The sequence below is a fragment of the Phascolarctos cinereus genome, unplaced genomic scaffold (genome assembly GCF_003287225.1).
Source record: "Phascolarctos cinereus isolate Bilbo 61053 unplaced genomic scaffold, phaCin_HiC Scaffold_726;HRSCAF=1367, whole genome shotgun sequence".
Classification (NCBI taxonomy): domain Eukaryota; kingdom Metazoa; phylum Chordata; class Mammalia; order Diprotodontia; family Phascolarctidae; genus Phascolarctos; species Phascolarctos cinereus.
The window spans coordinates 2801565-2814718 of record NW_027556098.1 but is presented as its reverse complement, the minus strand read 5'-3'; the positions used below and the strand labels follow the sequence as shown (position 1 = coordinate 2814718).

The 13154-nt window shown below is 38.9% G+C and overlaps 1 protein-coding gene across 8 annotated transcripts in view; it reads left to right on the top strand.

Annotated features, from left to right (window-relative positions):
* REPS2 (RALBP1 associated Eps domain containing 2) overlaps positions 1-13154 on the top strand; it is a 352146-nt gene that overhangs the window by 163341 nt on the left and 175651 nt on the right. For all 8 annotated transcript variants that reach the window (XM_078146089.1, XM_078146083.1, XM_078146082.1 and 5 more), the window contains one exon: positions 11552-11675. In XM_078146089.1, the coding sequence (XP_078002215.1) occupies positions 11552-11675 (124 nt within the window). The remainder of the gene's footprint in view (positions 1-11551; positions 11676-13154) is intronic.

The window sequence follows — 13154 nt, the reverse complement described above, 5'->3', positions numbered from 1 at the left end:
TGATCTTGGGCAAGTCACTTAACATTTAAAAAAAATTTTTAATTGATTATTTTATTTTTAGTTTTCAACATTCACTGCCATAAGCTTGTGAGTTTTCAATTTTCTCCTCCTCCTACCCTTCTACCCCTCTCCAAGATCGCATGCAATCTGATGTAGGCTCTACATATGCATTCATATTAAACATTTGTCATGTTGTAAAGAAGTATTAGAACCAATGGGAAGAACCACAAGAAAGAAGAGACAGAACAAAACAAGAAAAGAGAAAAAGAGATCAAATAGTACGCTTCCATCTGCATTCAGACTCCATAGTGCTTTCTCTGGATGTGGGCAGCATTTTCCATTGTGAGTCTTCTGGAGTTGTTTTAGATCCTTGCATTGCTGAAAAGAGCCAAGTCCATGAAAGTGAGTCATTGCACAGTGCAGCTGTTGCTGCAAGTCTCTTAACTTTTAAAAAATCTGTTACCCTTTGACTTTTTCTTAGTGGATCTGGTTCTCCTTTCTGATGATTATAAGGTGGTTATTTTCTTTGAGTTTAAAATAGGTGTAACCTCTGAGCCTCAGTTTACATGTCTGTAAAATGGGATAATAAGAATACCTACCTTACAGGATAATTGTTAAGGATCAATCAATTAACAAAGAAGGAAGGAAACTATCCTTTATTAAGTGCGTGATATGTGCTGGGCACTGTGCTTGGTGGTGGGCAGACAAATATAAAAAAATAAACCCTATTAACAAAGACCTTGCATTATAATGGGGAAATAACAAGTACATATACATTTATACAGCATAAATATAAAGCACAGATGACAAATAAATACGAGGTAGTTAGGAGGACACTAGCAGGGTATGGCATCAGGGAAGACTTCTTGTTTGTAGAAGGTGATGTCTGAACTGTATCTTGAAGGAGAGAGAGAATCTGTGAGGCAGAAGTGAAGAGGAGCTGTATTCCATGCACTGGGTGCCTATTCAGTCCCATGGAACCTCTAGAGGTAGGCAGTAGACTGCCTTGTGTATAGCAAGAATCTCAGTTTGGCTGGAGTATAGGAGGGGGAGTAATGTCCAATGAAGTCAGAAAGATACGTTAGGGCCAGGTTATGAGGGAATTTAAAAACTAAATAGAAGAATTTATATGTATCCCAGAACCACTCAAGTTTATTGAATAGGGGAATGACATGGCCTTAAAAAAATTTGCTTTACAGCTGTGTGGAGGGCTGAATGGAATGGAGACAGATGTGAGGCTGATCAATAAAGAGACTGTTGTAATAACTTAGATGAGTAGTAATGAGGGCCTGAACTAAAGTGGCAATCCTGTGAACAGAAAGAAGGAGACAGATATGAGAGATGAAGGAAAGATTTGGCATTGGGGTAAGTGAGAGTGGAGAGTTGAGGATAATGCTGAGGTTAGGACCCATGGAAACTGGAAAAATGGTGGTGCCTTCAACAGACACAGGGACATTTGGAAGTGGGGTGGATTTGAAGGAAAATTAGTAAGTTCTGTTTTGGATGCATTGATTTTAAAATCATTGGATCATACAAATAGAACTTGAAGGGACCTCAAAGGTCATCTAGTTGAACTTTTTTTTTTTGCAAATGAGGAAACTGAGGCCCAAGGAAGTTAAGTAACTTGCCCAAAGGTCACAAAGACAGTAAATGCTAGAGGCTATATTTGAACCCAGGTTCTCTGACTTTGCATTATACCACACTACCTATTTTCTAATCTCTGGGATACTCGGTTTAAAATATTCAGTCAGCAATTGGTGATGTGATACTGAAGCTCAGGGGAGAGGCTGGGGCTGAATGTGTAGATATGTCATCTTCATAAATATGATCATTAAACCCATGGAAGCTGCTGAAGTTACCAAGAGACAGTCAACAAATATTAACCACCTACTCTGTTCCAGACACTGTGCTAAGTGCTGGGAATACACAGAAAAGCAAAAGACATTCCTACTACTCAGAGGAACTCATGATCTAACAAGGGAGCCAACATGAAATCAATTATGTACAAATAAGCTATATACAGGATAAATTGGAGATAGTGAAGAGAGAGGAGAATAGGGCCTGTTTCCCCAGGAATTAAATGGAATACTATTTGTAAAGGAATTTGCAAATCTTAAAATGCTGTATGAATGTTAGCTATTTTTATTATTGACTAAATGAGAGCTTAGTTTATTGATGGATTGGGTCTTGGTGGGTAGCAATATGACTTCATTGCCTAAGAAGCTATTTCCTGTTAGAGTCTGGTTAATAAGCTGTGTCAGAGAGGGTGGACTTTGGACTGATAGAGCAGAGTGGGCTTCCAGCTCAGCCTTTGTACCTCTTATGAAGGCCTCACCTGCCCTCTACCTATTGGTCAGCTTTCCCTGGAAGGGGATGGATGAAGGGGAGAAAGGAAGGTAGGTGGAGAGAGGAAGACATGGGATGAATAGTCAGAGAGACAGAGAGAAAGAGAGAGAATGAATGAAAGAGCACACCTTATTCAGGCACCAACAAATATTTATTAAGCACTGTGCCAAAATCCAATGTTATGCTAGTCATTTTTGGATAAAAAGTATACAACCTAGGCTTGTCCTTAATGATGTAGTTATTGATTCAGTATCAACCTGCTTGTGATATCCCTGCGTATTATGTACATTTTGTTGTTGTTTTATCCTAGCCTAGGTACTATTTTGGATTTTATTTTTTGCTGGTTTTTGATTCTCTCTGATACCAATTTGTTTAATTCATAGACATTGAATGTTAGAACTAGAGGGTATGTTAGAGATAAACTCATTTTACAGATGAGGTAACGTCTGCTGGTTCCGACCCTGACACTTCTGGGGCTGTCCCTATTATCTACCTTACCCATGCTCATTATGCTGACTTTTGAACCTTGGCTTGAACTTTAATTCTTGACTCCTGTCTTGAATGGAGCAGCTAGGTAGAGCAGTGGATAGAGTGTAGCCTGGAGTCAGGAAGACCTGAATTCGTATCTGGCCATAGATACTTACTAGAATGTATGAACCGGTTTGCCTCAGTTTCCACATCTGTAAAATGAGCTGGAGAAGGAAATGGCAAACCGCTTCAGTGTCCTTGCCAAGAAAACCCCAAATGAGGTCACCAAGAGTCTGAAGTGACTGAGCAACAGGCTGTCTTGAAACTTTTTACCCTAAATTCGTGCCTTCACTCTGGTGCTCATCATTGGTCCCTACAAAGATCATCTGTCAGCTAATCCTCGTGAGGCAATCCAGCCGGCCTCTCTCCCTTTTAGCTAGCTTTTATCTAAGACCTAAGACCTTTCCTCAAAGGTCAGCAGTCTATAGATTGGTATGTGGTGGGATGAATGTTTAGTAACTTGACAACATCTGTATTTCAGTATGAATCAGTGAGTGACTAATGTCATATGCTAAAAAATGCATAGACACTAACTTGCTTCATGGGTTTCTCATTAAAAGTTTGACTTTTCTTCCTTTAATTCTATTGTGGTTACTAATTGTCTTATGTCTGTTTAATATGGGTACCTTTCATTTTATTGAATAGTTCAGTCCTGACTCTAACAATTACTGGCCATGTGACCTTTAAGCAAGCCATTGAATGTCTTTGAGCCTTGGTTTTCTCACGTGTAAAATGGAGATAATGTGCAATTATGATGAAAATAGGGGAACTGAGACTGAAAAATTACTATAATCCCTGTTTGGTAAATCATTTTATGATTACTATGTCTATTGGGATTGAACCTATGATTTCATTGGTAGAGGAAGCTCTCAGGGGAGGAAACTCCTACCAGTTTAGGTCCACTTTTCCTGCAACTTATAGTAATGAAAGGATGCCTAAAGCAGACTGTGTTACTTAAGAACAGGGACTGTCTTTTGCTTTTTTTTGCATCCCTATCACTTAGTGTTCTGCTTGGTACTTATTAGGTGCTTAATAAATGTTTGGGGCAGTGAGGTAGCGCAGCAGATAAGAGTGCTGAGCTTAGAGTCAGGAAGACTTAATCTTTGTGAGTTCTAATCTGACGTCAGACACTTACTAGCTGTGTGACCCTGGGCAAGTCACTTAACCTGATTTGCCTCAGATCCTTCATTTGTAAAATGAGCTGGAGAAGGAAATGGCAAACCACTTTTTTTTCTTGGCAAATCTTTGCCAAGAAGACCCCAAATGGGGTCGTGAAGAGTTGGGCATGACTGACCACCAACAATAATCACTGTTTATTGACTGATTGAGGAATTCAGTGACTTGCCCAGAGTCACAAAGCAAATATTTGTCAGAGGCAGGACTTGAATCTGGGTCTTCCTGGTGTGGTGGCCACCTTTCTATCAATTACGCTGCACTGCCGCTATGATTGAACAATTCTTATTAAGTGACATTTGTATGTTGAAACAAAGTACCCTTTTAGCTTCTCTCTCCTCTTTCTTGAAATTACTTTGGGAATTTTATGCTACATTCCTGTTGTAATATTTACATATGTAATGTGTTAAATATGGTAGATTCCTGCTGTAGTCATCACTATATCTTACTGGGTATCAGTTTTTGTTAATTCTTTGGCTTTGGTATTCACAGCAATTTTAATTTGAATGTTTTATACTTTCAGAATCAATCTTTCTATGTCATTGCTAGAAAAAGGAAAAAGACTGACCTTTGATTCCTGTTCATCTTAGATACAACTATCAGTGTTAGCATATAGCAAAGTACAACCTTAAATTTTTACTACCCCAACTTTTTTAATTCCATATAAGTCTTAGCTATTCTGGATTAAAGTCAAGGTGCAATAAAGTTATTCTGAAGAATTCCTTAATTTTTACAAAGTGCTGGTGTTTTATTTGCATGTGTGATGAATAGAGTTGAATTGTAGTTTGTAAAGTAAATGAAAAGTACATTTTGTCAGACAATCACTGATTTAAAATTTATTTTTAAATCTTGGTCTGTCATCTTCCCTCCCTCCACCAATTTACTGATCGGCTAAATTTGTTTTCGGTAGTTCTCACTCTTTGGGAATTTCTTACATATATTTGCAGGGACCATGTTTTAAAATTAGAGCTAAGCATTGCATGTCTCGCACGTGATGGTATTTGGAACTAGGCAACGAAATATGAAGTCTACTCTCAAGTTATTCCTCCTAGTTTCCAGCTCTAATCCTAATCATAATGCCTCCTGCTTTGCAACCTTCCTCTTTATCTTCCATTAGCTCTGAGAATAATGATCAAATTAACACTACCATTCCTGGAAAGAACAAGTCAGTTAATTGCCGTATGCTTCCACTTATCCCAAAGACTTCCAAAATACCTCTTTTTGCCCATCACTCATGTATGTGAATTGTCATTCCTTATTAGAATGTAAACTCCTTCAGGGAAGAGACTGTCTTGCTTTTTGTATTTGGATTCCTAGCACTTAACCCAGGCACTTAGGATGGTTAGTAAGTACGTTTTCATTCATTCATTCATTTATTCATCTTCAAATGGCCGTGTGACACTGCGGGCAGGAGAGTTCTTTTGCTTAGTTGGAAGTATGAATGGACTAGAAAGGATCATCAATGGTATTGGTCTATCTTCTGGTATTTTTCTTTATTGAGCAGTGGTAAAACTCTAAAAATGTAATTAATGTTCTCATGTGTTTTTGGTATTTGAATGTGTGGTATGCAAGGAGAAAGGGGTGGAAGGAATATGTTTACTTTTTTAAAATAAGCATCTCCGAAAGGGCATGTCACGTGGGGCACATTCATTTCTATTTGGTAAGTGACTACTCTTGCCAGGCATTGTATCAGGTGCTGGGGATGCAAAAGCAAAAATAAATAAATAAATGAAGTGAAAACAGCTTGCCCAGTAGGAGCATACATTCAAGTAAGCCTTATAACCTTGTCAAAAAAGGAAATGAGGTTAGTCTGGTATGATCTATTGTTGCTAAAGTCCTTCTAGCTCTTTGTGAGCAGTACTTCCTTTTCCATATGCCCACAAACCATACTTTTTAATAAGACTTGGTCAAGGTTAGAAAAGCCAGTCTTAGAACTGAATCATCCTGAATCCCAATCCACTGTTTTTTCTATATTGCCTTTTGCCAACCTTGTTTAGATTTCAGATTGCCTTCTTGTCCTGGGCCAACCCCTGGCTCCAGTTTCTCCTTGACTCAGTTGTTGTTGTTTGTCCTTCATTTTCAAAGAGGACCAATGATATAGTGGGGGAATATCTTGGTTTGCTTGTGAATTGGATTTAAATGAGATAGAGTTGCACAGAGTGATCAGCATCCCTCTCTTCCAGAGTCATCAAAGTCCAGTGGCAATACAAAAGTCCAGGCTGCAGTGGGTGATCTTGGCATCTTTGATGCCTGACTAAGCTCTAAGTGCTGCAAAGCACCTGTTTCAGCTGCCTTCATGGCCACTGGAACACGTTGTTCTTATCCTCCCATTCTGCCAAGGGAAGTCTTCACATGCTTGGGGTAGACACCCCCCTAACTCACTGACCGGTTTCAGGCCTGTTGATTATTCTCGACCTGGTTTTGCCTGTGTGCCAAGATAGTTTTACCAGGGTGTGGCCGCTGTGCCTGCTACAGCTTCTTGGAGCCACAGCTGAGAGCCAGGTAAACACCAAAAGTGGATGAGCAGCCTTGAAAAGGGCTCAGTGAGCCCACACACCAGAAGTGCTAGCCTGCCGTGAACACCTCATATAGACTCAGTAGAAAAAAAGAGGCAAACCACGCTGTGGAGTGAAGATGAAGGAGGGATGGAACTGGAGAGTTTATCCCACTATTATTCTCTGGAACACGCTCACCAGCTCCCTTGGGAGTAGCCAGCTGGGAACACGGAAGTGATGTAGCCCAGTTAGAACAGTGGGGGTATTCTTATGCCACCAGGCAGAAGGCCAGGGAAGAGGGTGGAGGTAGGACTTTCTTTCCTCTGTTCCTGGGAAGTCATGTAACTGGTGCAAAAGAGAAGACTGGTGCTAGGAATATAATATGTGAGAGGTGCTTGGCTTGCTTCTGAAAAGTTTGCTGCCACATATTTCATACATGTACAAATACAGTATATAATACAGTGAAGGGATCACCACAAAGAAACAGTTATTTGAACAACCAAAAAAGAAGAGTATATGAAACTTAATGTTGAGTGCTATGGCAGAATTTCCTCAATCTTCATCACCAACATCTTCAGATAGAACTTTGTATATTCCTCATCATAATAATTGCATATCATCTCCATTTTACAGATAAAAAAACTGAGGCTCAGAGCCATTCATTGACATGCTAAAGGTGAAATGGCTAGTAATTATTAGAATCAAGACTGAACTTTGTCCTTTTGACTACAGATCTGGTGCTTTTTTTTTTCAACTTCATGCTGCATGAAAATAAATTAAAATCCATTTTTTTGAAATGAGGAAGTATGGGGTGGGTGTTTTCATTCTACAGCTTGAACAATTCCCTTTATTGCTCAGATTGAAAAAAAAAGATTAGGTTTCTGATTGGAAAGGCAGTGGTATTTTTGGGAGAGGATCAAAAGGCCCTACAAGTTGATGTGTATTTAGATGGTCTGAGCATGGCAGCTCAGTCTCCCAAAGGTAGGTGGGAGGAAAGCTATTTTGAGTAAGCCACACTCTCCACACTCTTTGTTCAAGTTGCTTCTTTACCATTCCTCCAATTTCACTGGTCCTTATCCAGCACTCTGACAAGCACATCTGTAAGCTCATTTAGCTCCATCTCTTACTTGGCTTTCCATCCCTTGGCTCTCCACCTGAGAAAACAAATTCGGGGCCTTAGGTTCCAGTGGAGTATTAGAAATTTGCTCCATTTGCAACCGAAGCTGGGGTGTTGGAGAGGTCAGAGCTCTTGGAGTTTAGGCAGGAGGAGAAAACTGGAACATTTCACCCTCATATTTTTTGTCAGGAAAAGTTCTTCAACTTGAACCATCATCAAGGAACAATTACAAAAATACCACCTGCTAAAATGGGCCACTGTTGTCTTGGGTTGAACAAGGCATATCTTTTAACACCAGGATGCCATCATTAGAACTTTTCAACCAATGATTTAAGCCAACTGTGGTGGCTTAATGACAGAAGGAAAGAAAGAAAGGAGGAATTCCTTGCAAAATTAGTCATTTTTTTTTTTTAGATACAGGAGGCCTGCTATAGCATCAATTGCTTAACTTTTTTTCTTTTGTTTTGTTTTTGGAAGCAATTGGGTTAAATGACTTGCCCAAGGTCACACACCTAATAAATATCTGAGGCCAGATTTGAACTCAGATCCTCCTGACCCTGGGCCAGTATTTTATTCACTGCCCTAACTTTTGAGTTTAATTTAGTAGAAAGAACATTGAATTTTGGATCCAAGGATTGAGGTTCAAGTCTGATATTTATTACTTGGGTACTCTTTGAGTCTCAGTTTCCTCATCTATAAAATGAAGGAGTGGGGTTAGACGATATCTAAGGTCCTCTCCATCTCTAAGTCCCAGGATTCTATGCTTTCTTTTCTTTGGAGACTGGAAACTTCAGAAATGTCAATTCCTTTTTGGCTTTTCTCTTGGAGTCATCTTCACCTCTTTTGTGTGTGTGTTTTTTTATTGTGTTGATTTTTAGAATCTTTTTTATAAATCCTAAGTTTCAGTGGTTCTCATTGTAAATAGAAAACAACTGAATTTTCTGTTTGTAAATTCCATTTGTCCAAAATAGCTAGAGAATAAAATGTCTTAAGTTTCTCTAGTTCTGCAGTGATTTCTATCATTTCATCCAGTGGAGTACAGCTCTCAATTCAAACACCTACATGCATTCATTGATTTTCTTTCCTGGTTTTGATCCAGAGAGCTTGAATTGGGGGGGGGGGAGGTAAAATGAACCGGAGAAGGAAATGGCAGACTACTCTAGTGTCTTTGCCAAGAAAACCCCAGATGGGGTCACAAAGAGTCTGAATTTTACATTGCATGTATTTTGCAAACCTTGAAGTACTATATAAATGCTAGCTATCATTATTATTATATGGCCTTGTTTTCAGTCGATTCAGTCATGTCTGACTCTCCATGACCTCATTTGGGATTTTCTTGTATAGAATGGTTTCTCACACACACATGCACACACACACACACATGTTTCTATTGGTAGCCTTCTCTGGGGGTTGGAGTGGGGAAGGAGGAAAAACAAATTTACATGATAACTTTATTCTATATTTAAAAGAAATAGCAAATTGTACATAATAGATTTGCAGTTTTATGTGAAATCATTTTTTTTATTATACTGTGTTATGGAAATGCTTGTTTTATTCCATAAACTAAAAATAAAAAAAAGAAATCTATGGGAATTTAAAAAATATCTCTTGTAGATAACAAAGGGAGTTGAGAGGGCATTACATTTAGAGTCCTGGGATTTCAGAGTTGGTAGAGATCTTAGAAATCCTTTAGACTACCACCCTAATCCCCTGATCCATTTATCTTACTTAGTTGTTTCCAGAACTGAGAAGATAATAGATCTGAGTGTTTTGCATAGATAGCTCTCTCTCTTTATTTTAAGCCAGCGGCTCTTGTCTTGCATTCATTCTCTGGGTGAATACCCACTCCACGCCTCAGCCCATCCCAAAGTTATTTTGTTTGAGAGGCTGAAATTTGCTTTCCTGCCAACTGATCCTATTTTCTCCATTTGATGAGTATGAGATCCCCCTCCCCCATTTAATTAGGCTTGATCTGATAGGACATGATATCTGGTACTTTTCTTAAAAAGAGATCCTGTATTTTGATTCAGATGAAAATGTACATAATCCATTATTAGTGGTGGCATATTTCAGGGTTATTGCAACCCTCCCCATTCCCACCCCAGACCTGCCCACAAAATGCTTTCCTTTCCAGTTCACTGATACCCCGAACTCCTACCTTTAGAGGATATTTATCCCTTTTGTTTAAGGCTTTGTTTCTTTGTTTAAAAAGAAAATATATTCACTTAACCCCATTGCCTAGCAATATGTAAGCATACATATACATATACATATACATACATATACATATACATATACATATACATATACATATACATATACATATACATATACATATACATATACATATACATATACATATAGAATCAAGAAAACGCCTTAAGCTTTATGGCTTGTGTGATTTATGTTAGTGTTGTTGAGTGAATTGTGATTAAGGGGCGAAGGTAGAGAGATGATAGACTTTAGACCTGGGCTGGGTGGGCCATTGAAGGAGGGACAAGGGTACAGAAATGAGGAGGCTGGAGGCTAAACTAAAAGGGATTGCAGAAGCCATGTGGTTCAACCCCTTCATTTTACAGATGAGGAAACGGAGGCCCAAAGAGGTTAAGTGACTTACTTAAGCCCTGATAGGTTAGTGAATGCCACAGTCTAGATTTGATCCTGGTCTCTGACTCAAGCCCATGCTTTTCCAACTGTAATACTTGTAGAAGACATAAAGAACCAAACTGCCTACATTACAATGTTACCTTGCTTGGGTCTTTAGTAACCATTCGTGACTTAAACTGTTCTCTGGGGAGAATGTAAGTGAGCGTCTTCTCTACCTTGTAAATCATCTCCTTGTGCTAGGTACAATGAATAACTTATTTTTATGATATGCCCTGCTGGGCAATTACATGGAGTTTTTCAAAGAGATTCATATGTTTGGGGATTTTTCCCCCCCAAACTCACCTGAAGTCCTGATCAAAGCCTGTTTGGAGATCTCTTCTAAAATTTAGTCAATGGGAAACAGTTAACTTGCGTTACACAACTACCTGTGATGATTGCTGAGTCTCAGGCTATGGCAATAGGAGTAGCGACTTCCTTTCTGTCACTGGGACTGCTAAAGGTTAAAGCCTATTTGTGCATATGCCTTTTTTTCTCTCCCTCTCTCTTGTTGTTATTCAGTCATATCTGATGTGACCTCATTTGGGGTTTTCTTGGCAGAGATGCTAGAGTGGTTTGCCATTTCCTTTTCCAGCTCATTTTACAGGTGAGAAAACTGAGGCAAACAGGAGTAGGTGACTTGCCTAGGGTCACACAGTTACTAAGTGTCTAAGGCCACATTTGAATTCAGTCTTCCTGATTCCAAGCTCAGTGCTCTATCCACTGCCCTCCTTCTCTCTAGTCCTCTCCCCATCTTTTTTTTTTCCTGAAGAAATAAAAAACGTATAATTTTATGATTTCTAATAAAGGAGAACTTTTTTTTTCCAATTTTTTTTTAGTGTTTTCAAGGACTGTGTAACTCACACATAGTGGTAATCACTCATTCCTTTATTCCTAATAACTTTTCAGATAATTTGTATTGGAAGACGCTACCCCCTGAAGAGTCAACTGTATTCATCAGAATGGATAGCAGCTATTCTATGTTGCCTTTATTCTGCCCCTGTGTCCTTAGAAAAAAAGAGAGGAATCTCTATTGTGTCATAATAGCTATTATTATTTTATGGGTAGGCAGAATCTAAAATAATTACCTAATTTAGAAACCTAGTATTAATAAGAGAATAAACAATTTAGGATATATTCATAGGTGCTTTAAGGTGTTTGTAGCTTAAGGTTTCTTTAAAGTAAATATGTGGGGAAATTTTCAAAAGAGAAGTATGATTTTCAGTGTTCTCTCTTTTTTCATTTTCAGATCACAGAACTGTGTGGTGCAAAACGTGTGGGTTATTTTGGTCTAACACAGTTTTATGTTGCCCTGAAATTAATTGCTGCAGCACAGTCTGGCCTCCCGGTACGAGTGGAGAGTATTAAATGTGGTAAGTATTTTGCACTGTAAATCTCATTACCCAGGAGACGTTTCTCTCACTTTCTGAGAACTTTTTTTTTTTAGGTAGGTCTATTCTATTTATGCCTTTGTTTGCCATCTTCCTTCTTTTGGGATCTATCATAGGAAAGCACCTCAAAAATAACCAGTCTGTCCCTTCACCTCTAAGAAATGAAGAAGGCAGTTCAAGATCACACAGGTAGCAAGTAGTGGAGACTTTAAACTTAGCTCCTCAGGTGCTAATTCTGGTGCTAAGACTTTTGGGATACCCTGTATTTTTTTTTAAAGGTCCAAAGTTATAGATTATTGTTGTTGTTGTACAGTCATGTCTATCTTAGGTACTGAAGTGGTTTGCCATTTCCTTTTCCCACTCATTTTACAGATAAGGAAACTGAGGCACACAGGGTTAAGTGACTTGCCCAGGGTCACACAGCTAAGTGTCTGAGGCCAGATTTGAACTCTAGAAGATGAGTCTTCCTGACCCCACACTCTGTCCACTGTGCCACCTAGCTGCCCCTTTATGTATGTATTTTTCCTCTTTACATAAAATTTCAAAACATCTATCTGCCGGTCCATCATCTTTTTCTTTGTCTATGTCTTCAGATAGAAAAGTGCATATTTTTTTTTTGGTCTGGACCTGTGATTTCAATGATATAGAAATTCTTGCCACAGATGCGGAGCAACAACTCATCTATGATTTATAGTTTTAAGACATTTGTGTGGTATGTAGAGAGGGATGTAGACTTGTCCATAGTCTCACAATCAGTATGTTTCAGACATAGACTTTGATATCGTCTTCCTGGCTCCAAGGCTGACCTATCAACTATATCTATGTAGTGTGTTGTTGTTGTTATTCGGTCATTTCAGTCATGTCTGACTTTTTGTCACTCCATTTGGGGTTTACTTGGCAGAGATACTAGAATGGTTTACCATTTCCTTCTCCAGTTCAGTTTACAGATGAAGAAACTGAGGCAAAGAGGGTTAAATGACTTGCCCAGGGTCACACAGCTAGAAAGTATGTGAGACTAATTGAACTCGAGTGTCTCTCATTCCAGGCTTGGTGCTGTATCCACTGCACCACTTATACACATACACACAGACACACACAGACATACACAGACACACACACACACACATACACACACACACACACACACACACACACACACATTTGAGTGAGGCCCAAGAAATTGTAGGGTTTGTCATTGATCTCTGGTGACTTTCAGCTGACCAAAAATGACTAGGTAGGTTTGGAGAAGCTAGTTATAGATGGTATCTGCTGTCAATATGTAGCTTTCATCACTATCTAGTGCGTATTCATTATGTGCGTGATGGCTATAAAGTAAGCCCTCACTAAGTGCTATTTATTCCACTTTCTCCAGGAATCCCTTCTGACTTCTCTTCATTCCAATGTCTTCTCTCATTTAATTATTTCCTATTTGTCCTGTATATAGATTGCTTGGTATATATT